The 17,178-nt window shown below is 42.3% G+C and overlaps 1 protein-coding gene across 3 annotated transcripts; it reads left to right on the forward strand.

Moving 5' to 3' along the window:
• Positions 1 to 16: 16 nt before the first annotated feature.
• On the forward strand, positions 17 to 16,233 carry LOC137546451 (gap junction alpha-4 protein-like). Of its 3 annotated transcripts, none has more exons than XM_068268943.1 (2): positions 17 to 138; positions 12,396 to 16,233. In XM_068268943.1, exon 2 carries the CDS (start codon positions 12,414 to 12,416, stop codon positions 13,470 to 13,472), a length of 1,059 nt encoding a protein of 352 aa, XP_068125044.1. In that variant the 5' UTR covers positions 17 to 138; positions 12,396 to 12,413; the 3' UTR covers positions 13,473 to 16,233. The 3 variants fall into 3 exon arrangements, with proteins under 3 accessions (XP_068125044.1, XP_068125043.1, XP_068125045.1); XM_068268942.1 differs by lacking the exon at positions 17 to 138 and adding an exon at positions 8,352 to 8,500; XM_068268944.1 differs by lacking the exon at positions 17 to 138 and adding an exon at positions 8,352 to 8,473.
• The last annotated feature ends 945 nt before the right edge of the window (positions 16,234 to 17,178 follow it).

Genomic DNA, 17,178 nt, shown 5'->3' on the forward strand with positions numbered 1-17,178 from the left:
GAATTTTGCACTATGTACAGACAGCAAGAAAAAAAACACTGTCCTCTGAATTTTCTACTACTGCTTTTCAAATGCCTCAACTGCAATAACTGGATTTTGGCTGTGCATGTGGTCTGAGTTTACTTTTCTCCACTCTCTGTAAGTATTTACAGTACCAAAATAATATGTATTACCGAAATTATTTAGTTATCTTCTTTACATATGCAATCTTCAGATTAAGAAAAAGTAACCCCTAATTTTTCTCCAGGTATAAGGTGAGAGGTTTTATCGAATTATAACGTGTTCATGTAATTAAGGCACTGGGAAATGTGGGTGCAGGGTAAAGCTGAAAAACGACTCATCTTGCTCCTGCAGCGTTAATTACTACTCCCCCTCCAGGACGCCATTGACTCGGGGGTAATATGTAATTTGGCTGCCAGCTACAGCTACTTGGCTACTTGAACTGGGGAGGGAGCTGCTAATACTGGGGTACACCTAGCTACCTAAACTGAAAAGGGGGCTGCCTAAAACTGACACACATCTGGCTACCTAAAATGGGGAAGGAACTGGCTAATTTTGGAAGCACACCTTGCTACCTATACTGCTAATACTGGGGCAAATCTGGTACCTATACTGAGAAGGTGATGATAATACTGGGAGTTGAAGAGATGCCAGAACACCAATCAGAGTAGGATCATGCCACTAGACAGGTGAGCTACCTCTCCACTCTTCTTACTACTCAGTTCAAGAGGCCTACTGAACATAGGCCCCCATGAGGCACAATGTGGCTCCTTGATCACCAGATGTACCCCAAACAATTGCCTTTTTTGCCTTCTAAAACTTGTATAAGTACTGTTTTATTACATAAAACAGTTTGATTAACTTGGACTTCTGACCGCAGTCTTTGTTTGTAAACGAAGAGACCAATCACAGGTTTTCAGTGCCTTTAAATGGCCACATATAATCAGATTGAACAATTTGTACTGCACATAGGGGGCAGATGCAAGGCAGGAGCTGCTGGTGCCATTTCACTATATTTATGTTTATTCTATTAGTAAAATTCAAAAATATGTTGAGAAATTTTAAAATGTGAAAAAGCACTTTTCTTTAACCCCCTTGGCGGTATGAAAAATACCGCCAGGGGGCAGCGCAGCAGTTTTTTTTTTATTTTTTTTTTTTTAAATCATGTAGCGAGCCCAGGGCTCGCTACATGATAGCGCTGCTCAGCGGCATCCCCCCAGCCCCGCCGATCGCCTCCGGCGACAGGCGATCAGGAAATCCCGTTCAAAGAACAGGATTTCCTGGAGGGCTTCCCCCGTCGCCATGGCGACGGGGCGGGATGACGTCACCGACGTCGGGACGTCATTGGGAGACCCGATCCACCCCTTGGCGCTGCCTGGCACTGATTGGCCAGGCAGCGCAGGGGTCTGGGGGGGGGGCCGCGCGCCGCACCGGATAGCGGCGATCGGGCGCGCGGCGGCGGCGATCGGGGTGCTGGCGCAGCTAGCAAAGTGCTAGCTGCGTCCAGCAAAAAAAAAATTATGAAAATCGGCCAAGTAGGGCCCGAGCGGCACCCTCCGGCGGCTTACCCCGTGTCACACACGGGGTTACCGCTAAGGAGGTTAAAGGGAATCTGAAGTGAAAATAAACTCATGATGTAATGAATTGTATGTGTAGTACTGCTAAGAAATAGAATATTAGTAGCAAAGAAGAGAGTTTTATATAGTTTCCAGTACAAGAAGAGTTAGAAAACTTCAGTTGTTATCTATGCTCTGTGCTCTCCGCTCCAACCTAGGTTGGAGACAGTCCTATTTTCTGAAGCACTCATACATCAAAGAAACAGTGAGACACGGCTTCAGATAAGGTTTTACTGCAGGGGAGTTCAAAGGGTCATTAGCTCTACTCTCTTTCATAGTTTAACCTTTTGGTGACCACCCGTAGTAAATCCCACGCCGCACTTGTGGCTGTCTAAGCCTGATGTGCCGTAGGATTTAAGCCACCTGCCATTTTCGCACCCGGAGTGATCATGCACACCCAAGACGGGAGATTAGGCTGTCATATGACAGCTGACATCTCCCCTCAGTGATCAGAAGTCATCGCGATTGGCTCCTGATCACGTGATCACTATGATCGCCGGCGGATCGTAGTTATCACTATTACAGCAGCGACGGTAGGAGAGGAAGAAGAGGATCCGCTCACTTTCCTGACGTTCCCCCAGCGATCGCCGCTCCCCTCTGCTATGACTGGCATCCCCGCTCGATCTGACGTAAGTGTTGGGTCCCGGCTTGATGACACCATCAAGCCGCGACCCGGAACTTAACTGCAGTGCGAGCGAGGAAGCGAGCTAGAGCGGAGGGGGCTAGAGCTGCTCATCGCTGGAACCTGGGAGGTGGGTAAAGGCTGCTGGCATTTCAGGGGACACCGGGCTACACAGGGGACACCATGCCCACAATGCTATACTGGGGATCTGGCTACCTGACCCCCCTTAAATGCCCCCCCCCCCCACGCATGTAAAATGGCCTGGTCCTGTGGGTTAGGCAGCCAGTCCCCAAAGGGTTCAAATACAGTTTGTGGTTTGCAATTGCAAATATGACAGAATGATGCGATATTATAAAAAAAAGGCTATATAACTGAAAATAAAAATGAAACTCTTTTCTTTGCTACTAATGTTCTATTAATTACCTGTACTGCACATACAGAATTATATCATAAGGGGTTTTTTTTGCTTCAGTGTCACTTTAAAGGATGCATGAGCCAAAATTAATACATGCCGATCTACTTACCTGCGGCTTCCTCCAGCCCCTTGAAGTCTCTGTGTCCCTCGTTGCAGCTCCCATGGCAGCCACTCTTCTGCAGTCCCATCCGTAGCAACTTCTGCGTATGCGTGAGTGTGGCACATGCAGGCGTGTAGTACTGCGCCTTTGCAGAACGTGCCACTTGGGGCTGCACTCACGTGGCCGGGAGCATTTTGTGCATGTGCAGTAATACTGCGCCTATGCAGAACACTCACAGTCGCATGAGCACGGCACATGCGTGCACTTCCGCATGTGCACAAGCCACCAACCTGGCTGGATCAGCTGCCGCTATGGAGGGAATCACAGAAGAGTGGCTGCCAGCAGAGCTACGACGAGAGACACAGTGACTTCAAGGGTCCGGAGGAAGCCCCACTTAAGTAGATCAGTATTTATTCATTTTTGCTCATGTATTCTTTAAAACCGCTTCTGGACAGCGCTAATGGAAAGTCTATGCCCGTTGCAAGCTCTGGCCAATTGCGTCGCACTCCCACCGCTGTGACTCATTCACCCTGCTGTCGGTATGACATCAGAAACTGATTTAGAGCAAAATAATCACTCATATCTAATTATACTGTAATACAAAGCAATAAGCAACTAGATCACAATGAAGGATAGTTGGAGAGTGAAGATTCCCATTGTAGGAGTACATTTCTGCTCATCATAATTCAACCACAGGGGATACTGTCTGAGTTACCCCAGTTCCCATATCTGTTTCTTTGCCCTACTGAGAAAACCTCCCTTCACCTCTTAAAGGCCCTTTTGTAACCGATTAATTGGAGACATGGACCAAAATTAAAAATACAAATGTTTCAACATTCCCCATGCTACTAAAAAATGTTTAATTGTTGTCTGTATCCCAATTGAAAAAATATTTTCCCCTTGCCTTTGTTGCGTACACCTTTGTAAGCCAAAAAATGTAGTTACTTGACTAAAGGCCACTTCCTCCCAGTCCCGGTATATGCACACACCCAATACCTGTTGTCCCTTTACAATAGTGATTTCATCATTAAAGTGACATTTCAGAGCATGAGCACCATACAAACAGAATACCCAGCAAAAGCTGAGAAGTGTGTGCTGTTCAATGAAGAGGGGTGGAGGGACAATGGGGTGGTGCACAAGCAAGTGGGTTCTGACTGGTGGAGTAACTAAAAACACCATGTGCTCCTTCTATGTGTGGTTCTGTGATATGGCATGCAGGAACAACACACAAGGGTGGGGGCAGATGTACACATACTAGATTTGGTGCCTTAGTACTGACTTAACTAAGGCATGTATGTGTATATATAATGTCTATAGAGGCATTGACCACAATTCACTTTGCTTATCACCTGTCTTTAATAAAGATTCTGAGCTGTGTATAATGTTATCACCAAGTCATCTTTAAATGCAGATATAGAGTTTGCCATAACTACTTCCTGACAAGAGTAGATAACAGCTAGTGCAGTGACCAAATTAAATACATAGTTTTACATGGGGTGGGAGGTATGTACACCCATTACACAGTATTGTGAGAGCAAAGGGGAAGAGAGCCCCGGCCAAAAGGCAATACAGTCTAAAGTTTTAAGGTACAGGACAGTAGGTAAAGGGAAGCTGTGTGTGGAGTGGTAGAAATGGTGGTCAGTGGGCAGTGTCTTAGGTAGGAGAGTATGCTTGCCTGAAGAGGTGAGTTTTCAGTTTGCGCCTAAAAAGGGTAAGTATGGGTGAGTGGCGAATGTGTTGAGAGAGAATGTTCCAGAGGAGGGGAGAGGATCGAGTGAAGTCTTGTAAGTGGGAGTGGGAAGAGGTGATCAGGTTGAAGACAGGAGGATACTGTTAGTAGAGCGTAGATTGCGTGTAGGATGGTCTCTGGAAATAAGTTGATATGGATAGGAAGGAGCTAGGTTGTGGAGACCTTTGTAGGAAAGAGTAATGTTTTTAAATTGTATCCTTTATGTAACTGGCAGCCAGTGAAGGCACTGACAGAGGGAGATTGGGCTGGAGAAGCGGGAGGAGAGGTGGATAAGTCGTGCAGCAGAGTTCATCATGGACTGTAACAGGGCTAAACAGTTGGCAGGGAGGCTGCAGAGCACAGAAATGCAATAGTCTAGTCGGGAAATAATCAGGGCATGCACCAGAAGTTTGGTAGTGTTCTGTGTGAGAAAAGGACGGATGCGGGAGATGTTTTATAGGTGGAGGCGACAAGAGGTTTCAATGAGAGACTTGAGTCCAAAATTACACCTAGACGGCGAGCCTGAGGGACAGGTTTTATGGAAGTGCCATCAGAAGAAATAGTGATGTCAGGCAGGGGCATTAAGTTGTGAGGTGGGAAGACTTAGCTACAAAGAGTAATTAGCGCTTTGCAGCTAATTACTCATGCATGAAGAGTTTGGGAAGCTCTGTATTACAGAAGGGTACACCAAACAGCACAGTGTGGCCGTGGTTACAAAGAGAAAAAAAAACTTCCTGGCAGTTTTAATCCAAACTAGCTAAAAATTGAAATAGAAAGATATTTTGAAAATTAACCACTTCAAGTTCTGGGTTTTTTCCCCAGGGCCGGTTCTAGACTTTTTGCCGCCTGAAGCAAACTTGTGAGAGCCACCCCAGCCGTGGGTGTGGGGGGCTGTCGAGCTTGAGGGGGTAGCGGGCAGAAAGGGGTATTGGGCACAGTGGCGGGAAGGGGGAGTTGGACCCCCGATCTGCGCTCCCCCTATAGCTCTAAAGTGCAGCAGCAGCATATTAATACCATTACCAGACAGCGGTGGGGATGACTCACCTCTTCCGCGTTCCACTCTCGTCACTTCTTGCAATGCCGTCCACTTACAATACAGGGGGCCCCCCACACCCACGACCAGGAAGGTGCCGCTCCCCGGACTTTGCCGCCTGAGGAACCCGCCTCACTCCGCCTCATGGGCGAACCGGGCCTGTTTTTACCCCTTAAGGTTTCTGACAATTGGCATATCAGCTGTGTCACTATTGATACAGCAATAACTTTTTATTACCTATGTCATCAAAGTGATACATATATTGTTTTTTTAGGGCAAATTAAGCTTTCTTTCAGGAGTAATTTTTTATTTCACAGGCGTTTTATAAAATTAGGTGTAAACGCAAAAATTATGCGCTTTTTCATGTTTCCCCTTTCCTAGTTTTTACATGAGTTGGGCTATAGTTGTAAATCACCTCAAAATACATTACTGGGCTCGTCTCAGTTAAAACGATACCATACATGCTATATTTCATCACTAGTTGGGCATGTAGCGTACCATTATCGCTAGCCAGTGTGTCTGTACCGATTGCATGCGATCTCTAGGCAGGACCAGTTCTCTCATGAAGCAAGGTGAAACATTTGCATCAGGCGCAGAGATTACAGGGATAGCATGTTTGTACTGTGTTTACACTTAGGAGGAGGAGAAGCAAGAGAAGAGAGCGAGGTGAATAAATCATCATTGGGGAAAATTAGCTTGTTGTGCTGTGTGAGGAGTCTGACAGTGAATGAGGAGGGGGAGGCAGGAGAGCAGCGGTGTTTTATTTGACTTGCACAGCAGAAGGGAGGAGGAGGCACTGCTGTCCTAACTGAAGAGCAATGGAGGAAGGCTGACTGGCTGAGGGTGAGCAGTTTGTTTGTCACAGACTTGTAGCCAGCCAATGTGTTATTGTGTTGAGCTGCAGCATGTCATGTCTCATGTTGTTGAATATACTGTCTTGCTGACTGAGAACATTAAATGAAGCAGAAATATTACAAATATTATATGGCATATTAGCATTACATAACAAAACTCGCACCACAGCTACTGTATAAAATGCAGTGCAAAATGTCGAGTGCTGTGCGATCATTCCAAATAGGGAAGGGGAGCACATCCTCATAAGTTTGCCTCAGGCAGCAAAAGGTCTAGGACCAGCCCTGTCGCTATGGCGCACAGTTTGGGGACCCCAGTACTGTATAGATGCATTGCTAGGCAACAACATTTAAATGCATCTATATAGCGTTGGGTCCCTGAGCTGTTGCCTTAGTGATCGCATCTGATCGATATGAATCTTAAGGCCAAGTATAGGTAACACAAGGTTTTTTTTTTTGTCTGGTAGGGGTCAAAACCTCTTTATGACCGCGTCACACCGATGGGCGAGAAACGCGGTGGATCCCTCAGGACCGCCTAACGCCGATTGGCATCAAGTCCTGGGGGCGTGTTTTGCAGGAGATTGCATGCGACCCAGCGGCGAGCGCCAGCTATTTGCATTGCACACCGCTGCGATCTAAGGCAGCGCAGTACTGGGGACAGCCGTGTCATTTGGCTGTCCCCGTGGAGGCACAAAAGCAATCAGCTCTCATAGGCTGATGTCTATGACAGCCAATCACTGTCATTGGCTAGCGGGGGAGGGAGGGCGGGGATAGGAAAAATTTAAGAAAAAATAGTAAAATTTATTGAAAAAGAAACATAAATAAATAACATCCCTGCAGCAAGCAGCAATCAAAGCCCACCAAGAGAAAGCTCTGTTAGTAGACATAAAAAGGGGGGGGGGGGGGAACACTTTCTGAGTTCTGAGTTGTACGGCCCTGCAGCGTGCTCTTAAAGCTGCAGTGGCCTAAATTGTAAAAAAATAGCCTGGTCACTGGGGGGAGGGGGGGTGTAAGCCCTGAAGAGGTGGAAAAAAAAACACTTTATTTTTTAATGGGTTCACTGTCACTTTAACCCCTTCCCGACCGCCTAACGCCAATAGGAAGGTGGCTCCCCCAGGACTGCCTAACGCAGATCAGCGTCAAACCCTGGAGTGGAAATGAGTGGGGTTTGCGCAATTTACAGCCTGCGGCTGGCAGGCTCTAAAGTAAAAAAAAAAAACTGCTGCAAATGCTTGTAAAGCGCTGCGCTGCGATCCAAAAACAGCAAGTGTTTAAATTATTAATATTGATGAACAGCAATATTTGGCATGCATGTAAAAAGAGGGCCAGCGGCTTAGATTATAATTTCCCTTCCACGCTGCCATGGACTCTTGCTTGGGGCTGAATTGCACTGCTATTTTCGTAATTTGGGCTCTGTCTTTTGCCAGCGCCCAAATTATCCTCTGAGCGCCGCTATTCACATTACAGTCTATGGCGGCGTCTCGTGATATTTGTAGTGAAAAGGAGAAACAAACAGGGTGTGCCAGGCAGCACCTGACTATAATAGCTAATGATATTTGTAAAACCATTTTCATGAAAGCTGAATTTCTCTTTAACATTTTTAGCTGTATTTTCTTTATTAAATAGTTACAAAAAACCTTTTTCAGTATGACAAAAAATGGCACATCGTTAGTAGTACCTTTTTAAAAAGATGATATTACATGAGCAGCTCCAGGTCACTCAAATGTGAGGAAACCACAAAAATATTCCAAAATGTTTATACAGCAATTGCTAAACGTAAGAGACTTGATAACTTATGCAGTGAGGGAGATAAATAGCTGTCATTCTAGCAAATAGCAACTAACATGTTAAAATAAACTTCCATCCCACTCACAAAAAATGGGAGTAGACCCTGATATCCTGCACCTCCTCTGGTCCTTCCCATGGTTTCCTCTTTTCCTGAGAGATTTTTTGATGAGAGGGTATCGTCTATGTAACTCCCTTATCACACAGCCTCCGCTACTGCAAACCTCATATGGCTCTGTCTAGAAAGACTGGCAATATTGGTGGCTTCACAGACTTCCCCTGGCATGCGAGAGCACGTGGCAATCTCTTTAGGCTCCTACAGGTAGACGTTACTCTCTAAGCTTTTGAGGTATGTTTCATCATTAAGGTGTATGATCTCTGTCCTCTTAAAAAAAAATCATAAATTACTAAAATCAGGAATATTAAGAATAGAGGGGAAATAGCTTCACTTTTGCTACAGTGTCATTAAAGCAACCACACATCTCACATCGATTTATTTTATACTTTTGTCTTCTTTTCTTCATCACTGAAGAATACAGATGCACAGATAATCTGGCCTTGTCATTGCTAAAATAATCCCAAATAATAACACCAAAAGAAGGCAAAATACAGTAGATATATATATAAAATATATATAACATGAACAGAGGGAGATGGTTCCAAAAATGTTTAATTAATTGAGGTTTTTGTTCAATAAGGAGAGGCAGAGGGAATTATAGTGGAGTAATTCAGTATCTAACCTGGAAATGTAATCAGGTACAGTGGAATGTATGCATAACAAGAAAAATAAATGCTGCACATTGTTGGATGTTAGAACTGCACATTTATGCACATCGTTTCTTCTGTAGATAATCATTTGGTAGTGAGAGCATCATGTAGCACTTGGGACTATACTCGGTAGCTTTTGCGTTGCAAGCAACAACTACATAAGCCGAAAAGTGAACAGATATAGTGAAAACTAAATCGCTGAGGTGGGATAGCAGTAAAGAAGTGTTACATAATAATAGTGTAAGCAAGAAGTTTTGACATTGACATTTTCAGTGGATGAGGTATCCTGCAATGCTTCTCTAGACACCACAATGTTCTAATGAGTTAAATACTATTCTAGTGCATCTTTATTTGAAGTGTCTACCCCTCATTAGAGATATGTCCATTTATCTGATCAAACCCGCTCATGTTTATGACAGGATGCATGTTTTATTGTACTGTAATAACAATATAAAACTGCTGTAAAATATTTAGTCTCCCTATAAATATGGGGGAATACAAGTAGATTGATTGCTGTGATGTTTCTGCATGAAACAGAAATATTTTTTGACATGTATAAAGCCAGCTACTAGAGAGTGAAGGAAAAATGTTGATCATGCAAATGTGTAGAAAAATGGGCCCTTATTCAAGTTTTCTTCAAGGTGATATTTTTTTTTTTATCCCTGACCAATAAAATGCCCTTTAAGCCACCAGAAAGCAAGAAAATTCTCAAAATAATTTTTGACAGTACTTTTTCACCCACTTTTTGGTACTTTTTCAACTGCAGAGTGCAGAAAAGCTATTTTAAAATCAGGTTGAAAATGTATCTTTTAGGAGAAAAGTGAGGAGAAAAAGTTAATTAAATAAGGCCAATGATGTGTAAATTGTGTGTGATTCACCAGAGCCCATACGCAATGAACTTTTTCTCCTGAATCCCTCCTAGGAGATCATTTTTCATCTTGTATATACAAATATTTTCCAACACTTTGCAATTGAAAAAGTACCAAAAAGTAGGTGAGGAAGTACTTGCTTGCTGTTGGTTTAAAGGGCATTTTATTTACAAATTGTAAAAATATCCCCCAGGAGATAAATTTAATTGCATATGGTCTCAGGAATAAGAAAATAATCACCACCAGGTTTAAGCTGTGGAAAATAAACTGGTAAATTATTTGGTGAATGTAATACTTGTTTCTTTATACATTTTGTAAATACTGTGTTACTTATTCCAATAACTAAAAAAGAAAGAAGAACAAATCCGGATGACGGTTAAACCTATCAGTAAACAGTGATCATTTTCATGGCACAACTCTTGGGCAAATTACAGTTCACTATTTTGATAAGTCGGCCCCTCAGAAATGAGTTGTGACCTAAGGATAATGTGGGGCCTATCATTTTAGTACAAATACAGTTGAATACAAGGGCTTAGATTGATTGTTATAAATGCACCACTATTGTGCATTTCCACACCTTGTAATGATTCTAACAGAAGAGAAATAAATGTCTTCAAATGTTTAATGATAAATGGAGTATAAGAAACACAGGCGTTGATTCCTAAAGCAGAGTAATCCTGTAATGTATGGATTTACGCATGTTATTTAGTTAAACTGCAGATGCATAGCGGTTTACATGCGTAAAATCTTACCACTCAAAAATTAATTTACAATAAATATTAACCACATAGAATAAAGGGTGAGCGACACACAACAGGTGCAATGTTTGTGCATGCTCTCCTCACTTGCCAGTTACTTTATGTGTTATGTATTTATTGACATTAAATTTTGAGCAGGAAGGGCCCGTTCACTCTGCACGCGTTTCCAGCCGCGTTTTGGAAACGCGTGCAGGAGGCCGACACGCACGACATCAGACATTGCATAGAGTGCAATGTCTGATGTTCACACTGCATGCGTTCCGGACCTGTGCGGTCCGGGAACGCATGCTGCACGCAGATTTTGACAAAACGCGTGGCTGTCCCATTCACTTTTCAGTGATGGGATCAGCCACGCAACGCACACAAACGCGGATGGCCATGCGTTCGTACGCGTTGCGGTCCGCACGTGTTCCGCACACATGGCCATCCGCATTTGTGATCTGAACGGGCCCATGCGTAGATACATGTTTTACAGCTCAATGCTGCTTTGTAAATACACTCCATAGTGGCAGAACTAATTGCTCTTGTGAGAATAAAAGTAGAATAACCCTACAATGGAGTAATGGAGCAACAGATGAGACTGCCAACCCTTCATCAGATGGCACTGAGAATTAAAAGGGTTATGAAAGCTGCCATTGCCAAATTGTCATACTACTGTTTTGGCTTTGTTAGTTTCAATAAAGCATCAGCAAGGATGCAGATAATATAGTCAGAACACCTGGTCTGCATACACTTTCTAGGTTAGTGACTCATAATGTATTAAAAACATTAAGTCAACTCAACACAACAACCTAGTAGTATATTTTTTTTTCTTTGATCAACAAAAATGTTTATTGAGAAGTCACAGATAAATGTTTGTACAACAGTCGGTGCATGTAAATATACAAATACAGTCTCAAAAAGGTATAATAGAAAATAGAAAATCGCGCCATAGTCAGAGCATTCAAAAACACAATCATCAATGCCAACCAATATGAAATGGCACAAGCCGCAAGTAGCATTTTTAGAAGAAGGTCAGCAGAGGCAGCTTTAATAATCCCACAGTATAGATCAGCTTCAAGCTGACAGTACAGTCATCATATCTACTCCTCCAGAAATCAGCTGTTTCAGTGGGTTTCCAGAGCTGGTGTTCAGCTGGTATAATCTGAAAGACTAGATAGAGTAACCTATAATCATTCAATTCATACGGGATCCAAGTTAGGGAATCCCATACAGTAAATACTCCTTACAGAAGGTGATTTCAATGTTTTTACTGTAAGGGAAAGGCTATGTCTACTTTGGCAATTGGCATTGCATGAGGAATAGCATCCAGCACCTGTGTTACATTTCAAGTGCTTTTTTAGCAGATGCGTTGCCAAGCAAAGCAAAGCAGCTCTGTGAAATAATGTGGCCTGGAAAACTGGGCCTGATGCGCAAAGCACCAGTAAATTTGTCATGGGCAGACAACACACAGCAATTTTACCAATGCTAATGCCAGGGGAGCAGAGCATGTTATGCTATGGTAACATGCAACACACATGTTTCCCTGGTATTGGCTGTTCCCCCATTAGTACAATTGGGCATCAGGATGCTTGTGACCAGCACATACCCAATGAACAGACAAGAACGTGCGGCCATTCATTTGGACTTGGAGTTGAGGACATTTAGCAGGATCATAATTGCACAATCACAGCCAGCTTTACATTGCATAACATAGTCTAAACCTTTATCTTTTGGATATAAAAGGAAACGGCATAACATAAACACCTAAACTGCAACCCATTAAGCACTGTTAAAACAGCAATATATGTTAATGAGAGAACAAGGAATGACAGAGAGACATGTCTAAAATCCATGTTGTATTTTTCAGGGAAAGGATCCATGAACCATGGGAGACTGGGAATTTCTAGAGAAGTTGTTGGACCAAGTGCAGGAGCACTCTACAAGTATTGGAAAGGTCTGGCTAATGGTACTTTTTGTCTTCCGCATCTTGATTCTCGGGCTGGCAGGAGAGTCAGTTTGGGGAGATGAACAATCCGACTTTGTCTGCAATACAGAACAGCCTGGATGTCCAAATGTGTGTTATGACAAAGCCTTTCCAATCTCCCATGTGCGCTTCTGGGTACTTCAGTTTCTCTTTGTTAGCACTCCCACCTTATTTTACTTGGCTCATGTCATTTATCTGTCCAGAAAAGAAGAAAAGCTGAAGCAGAAAGAAGATGAGCTAAGGGCTGTAAATGACAAGGATCAGCAAGTGGACAATGCCATAGCCATCATTGAGAAGAAACGTCTAAAAATCTGCATCCAAGAGGATGGAAAGGTGAAAATCAGAGGAGCGCTGATGTACACATATACTATAAGTGTTATCTTCAAAAGCATATTTGAAGCTGGCTTCCTTCTTGGCCAGTGGTATTTGTATGGCTTTGTGATGCCTGCAAGATATGTGTGTGAGAGGGTCCCATGCCCTCACAAAGTGGACTGCTTTGTGTCCAGACCTATGGAAAAAACAATCTTCATTCTCTTCATGCTAGTCGTGTCATTGATCTCTCTTCTGCTAAACCTCTTAGAACTGATCCACCTAGTGTGTAAGAGCATGCTTCGTACTTTAAAGAAATACACTCCTTACACCGCCAGCGCAAAATATGTGAAGGAAGAGAATATTTATCCAGAGAAGCACTCCGAAACAGCCAGCGCTCCTTACCAGGACAAGTCATACTTGTATCTCCCCATGAGTGAGAACACTGCCTATCCTGCGTATGGACTACAGAATGAGGACAACTGGACCAACTTTCATACTGAAAAACAGCTAAGCTTTACTGGAGGGAAACAGACACTAGAGCACTATAACAAAAGCCACTTTAAACCCGTTTCTCCCAACTCCCATGGTGTTGTAGAGAAGCAGCCAAGCAGAGCTAGTAGTTCAGCCTCCAAGAAACAATATGTCTGAGATAACTGTTTCATGCGTATTTTTTTCTTTGGAGTACAAATGTATGTTGTATTTGCCAGATCGCTAATGCTGTGGAAGTTTCACACCTTCTATTATCTAGAGTGAGATCTCATAGTTACTTGAAAGGCCTGCTGTATGAGTTGTGGGGTTAGCATATCAAACAATCATGGTCACATCTCTATTCATCTTCTTCTTATTTTCTAACTTTTACTGTGAATATCATGTAATAGTGCTCTGTGAATCATATCATAGCAGGTAGGCAAAGAGATCCACTCAAATCAGTATTTGCTACTGACCAGCATACGTCTACAGTCCAAAGACACAATGAACATAATACACTCTTCTTTCTAGACATTCCTTCTATTGGCACAAGATAATTGAATGCATACGTACAGATAAAATTTGGATGGTTTCTGTTCACAGGACATACATAAGACCAGGTCTCTGGAGATGCGTCACCTAGGCCTGATGCACAAAAAGCCAACATTCCCTTCTTGTCAGTAAATGATCCAGTGAAAATGATTGATTTATCCATCAATCAGAAGCAAACTCTTTTTAGATAGACCTAAAATGACTATAACACGTTTTATCAGTTGTTGAACAACTCAGACATTCCATTAAATATCCATTAGTTGTGCAGATGTCACACCTTGTGCATGTGTAAGCAATCGATCAAAGAAATGACACGGACCAGAACTCACAGAAACTTGCTTAGAGCAAAGAATTGATGTGAACAGCCATTGTACACAATCTGATTTGAGGTTTCTGACCAAACAATCAGTGATTGGTAAATTGATCTGAACAACCGATTACAGATCGGACCATGTATACAAGGTCATACTACTTTGCACAATCTTTTCATGTGACTTTTTGTACCAGATGAACTGCGCATCAGATGTTGGTTCTTTATCATTAACTATAAATAATGTGACTTTTTTAAAGTATGGGATCAATTTAAACCAGTTATCATAAGTCAACAACTTTGTTGCAATGTTTTAGATTTGGTATCCATATAACAAGGCATAAACATACTGGAGACATTTATGAACACTTTACACAGGTAACTGTTGATAATCTATTCCACTCCACAAATGGAATAGCATACAGTACAAAATAGCAAATAGCAAATGTACAAAAACAAAAACAAAAAAAAACACTGATTTAATAAAAGGATTGCATCTATACAAAATTGAAATTATTTTCAATGAAATGGATTTTTGGATTGTTTTTAAACTGATCATTTAAGATAGTTGCTTTAAAATCTATCCATATACGGTTACTTGGTCAGCATATCTCTTACCACAGACAAGAACCAATTTCAATGAGCAATCTTTTGGCTATCATACCAGATCTATTCAGCCTACTTAAACAATTATTTATTTATTTTATGTTTAAATTTGCAAGAGCATGGAAAGTGCTGCTAGTGGGTCCCGTCTCCACAGCATCATACACACGGTATACTGTATGTGTCTTGTCTGAGGCGGTAAGTCGGGGCTTCCTTTGCCAAGGACCTAGCATCTGTATAGCAGCCCCCCAATCCCCTCTGAAGGCTGGCAATGCATCTGTGCAGCATTTTGGTGCCAACTGTTATCCAAGAGATCAAGTCCTAATCCCCGTGGCTGACAGTACTTTTGCTTGTGTATGGACCTTTAAATTAAACATTTTGGGCCTGATTCACAAAGCGGTGCTAACCCAGTTAGAGACTTTAGGTGTGATACCCATTGCACCACGCTGGTGAAAAGCCAGTTTAGGTGTGATAAGTTTAGGCATGATAAGTTTAGGCGTGATAAGTTTAGATAAGTTCAGATCGCGCGCAAAGTCCCGCATGCAAAGCAGCGCCATTAAACTCTATGCAAAGTGCACCAGACTTTGCTAGCGCAAAACTTTTGATCAGCTGTGCACTGCGGTGCTAACCCAGTTGGTGCTTAAACTTATCACGCCTAAACTTATCACACCTAAACTTATCACACCTAAACTTATCACGCCTAAACTGAGTTAATGTGTGCAATGAAATAATTACAGCAGTCCAGTAGGAGGAAGAAGGATAATAAAGGCCTCTGCTAAACTTTTAATTGTAAAAAGAAGAGGTAAAACATTGTGGGCATGCATGTTTAATATGCTATTGAGATGCCCTGAGTGCTAAAAATGGTGCTTGGTTCACTTTTAGAGAGTCCAGAAAATATGCTGGAGGTCCTTGAAGTGTGGCGATAAGAAGCACTGTGTAAGATACAAAGTAGAAAGACACATATTCCCAAAGTGGGGTAAAAGTATAAAGTGAAGCCCAGTTTTCTTTTTTTTTTTTAATTTTATTTCAATAGTATTCCACAAATCCAGTATTTATTTTGCTTATGGTTGTTATAGTTGGACAGCTACACAATGCCTGTGCCCCCCCACAAAATAACAACATTCAGGTCCAAATGCACAAATAAAGTTTTGCACTATGTCTTTGCACGTTTGCACTTTCAGGGTTACGCATTACTGTGTAATAAAATTGTCACATTAGTAAAGGAAACTTACTGTAGCTTAATACCAGTATTTCTTTAATTACCTGTAGATTTATTTTCACAAATTTCCAATATATTCAACATTTTTGCCTTAGAATTTTAGCAAACATAGTGTAGGATCTGTTACTTGGACAGTTATAAAAAACTGAGCGATACCCAGCGTAGGCATACATGTCTATTTCTTTGTTATTTATTGGGAAATGTAGAACGTGAAATCTGTAAATGGATAGTATAGTGGTTTCAGTGACAAACATATAATGACTTTTTTTTATAAATACAATGAAAAAATAAAAAAACATTTTTTTACCTTCAAAAAGTCATCAGTGTGATGTTTTCTTGTAATGAATCATTGATGGGCACATTTAGAAATCTATCAGCGAATCCAGTTAATTGCATGCTTATCCAAAGACAAGCAGCACTAACCATGACCTAAAATCCTCACCAAGTCCTCACCAAACTTTAGGGCCAATTTTAGGAATAAGCAATTAAAGGGGAACTGAAGAGAGAGGTATATGGAGGCTGTCATGTTTATTTCCTTTTAATCAATACCAGTTGCCTGGCAGCCCTGCTGGTCTATTTCTCTGCAGTAGTATCTGATTAAAACCAGAAACAAGCATGCAGCTAGTCTTGTCAGATCAGACTTATAAGTCTGAACCACTGAAACACCTGATCTGCTGCATGCTTGTTCAGGGGCTATGGCTAATAGTATTAGAGGCAGAGGATCAGCAGGGCTGCCAGGCAACTGGTACTGTCTAAAAGGAAATAAACATGACAGCCTCCATATACCTCTCTCTTCAGTTCCCCTTTAATCTTCCAGTAAGCTTACACGCAGTAAAAGTCTTATTTTCTCCTTCCTCATCTCGGCTCCTTTCCCTACACAGTCAGAACACTGCTGCTTACTGACTCCTTCGTCTTGTGTTTTGGACTACTATTTCTTTAGACTTTAAGTTCTTATGATAGGACCACGGCTCTAAATGTCTCATGGTATTGCTGTTTGCTGTCTTACATTTCTTCTATGTACTACTTAGCAACTATGCTGTATAAATGTGTATTTTCTGTATTAGACGCAGTTTCCACTCGCAGTGGGCCCATGCGGCACAGAGCGGAGTGGACCAGTTCAGTGTCTGCTCCGTTCCATTTTATCCACATGTTTGCATCGGGGGGGGGGGGGGGGGGGGGGGGGGGGGGCGGACATCCGTTTG

This window comes from Hyperolius riggenbachi, chromosome 2, assembly GCF_040937935.1.
Source record: "Hyperolius riggenbachi isolate aHypRig1 chromosome 2, aHypRig1.pri, whole genome shotgun sequence".
NCBI lineage: Eukaryota > Metazoa > Chordata > Amphibia > Anura > Hyperoliidae > Hyperolius > Hyperolius riggenbachi.

Coding starts and splice junctions, on each gene's coding strand:
- LOC137546451 (XM_068268943.1), top strand. CDS start 12,414: ATGGGAGACTGGGAATTTCTAGAGAAGTTGTTGGACCAAGTGCAGGAG.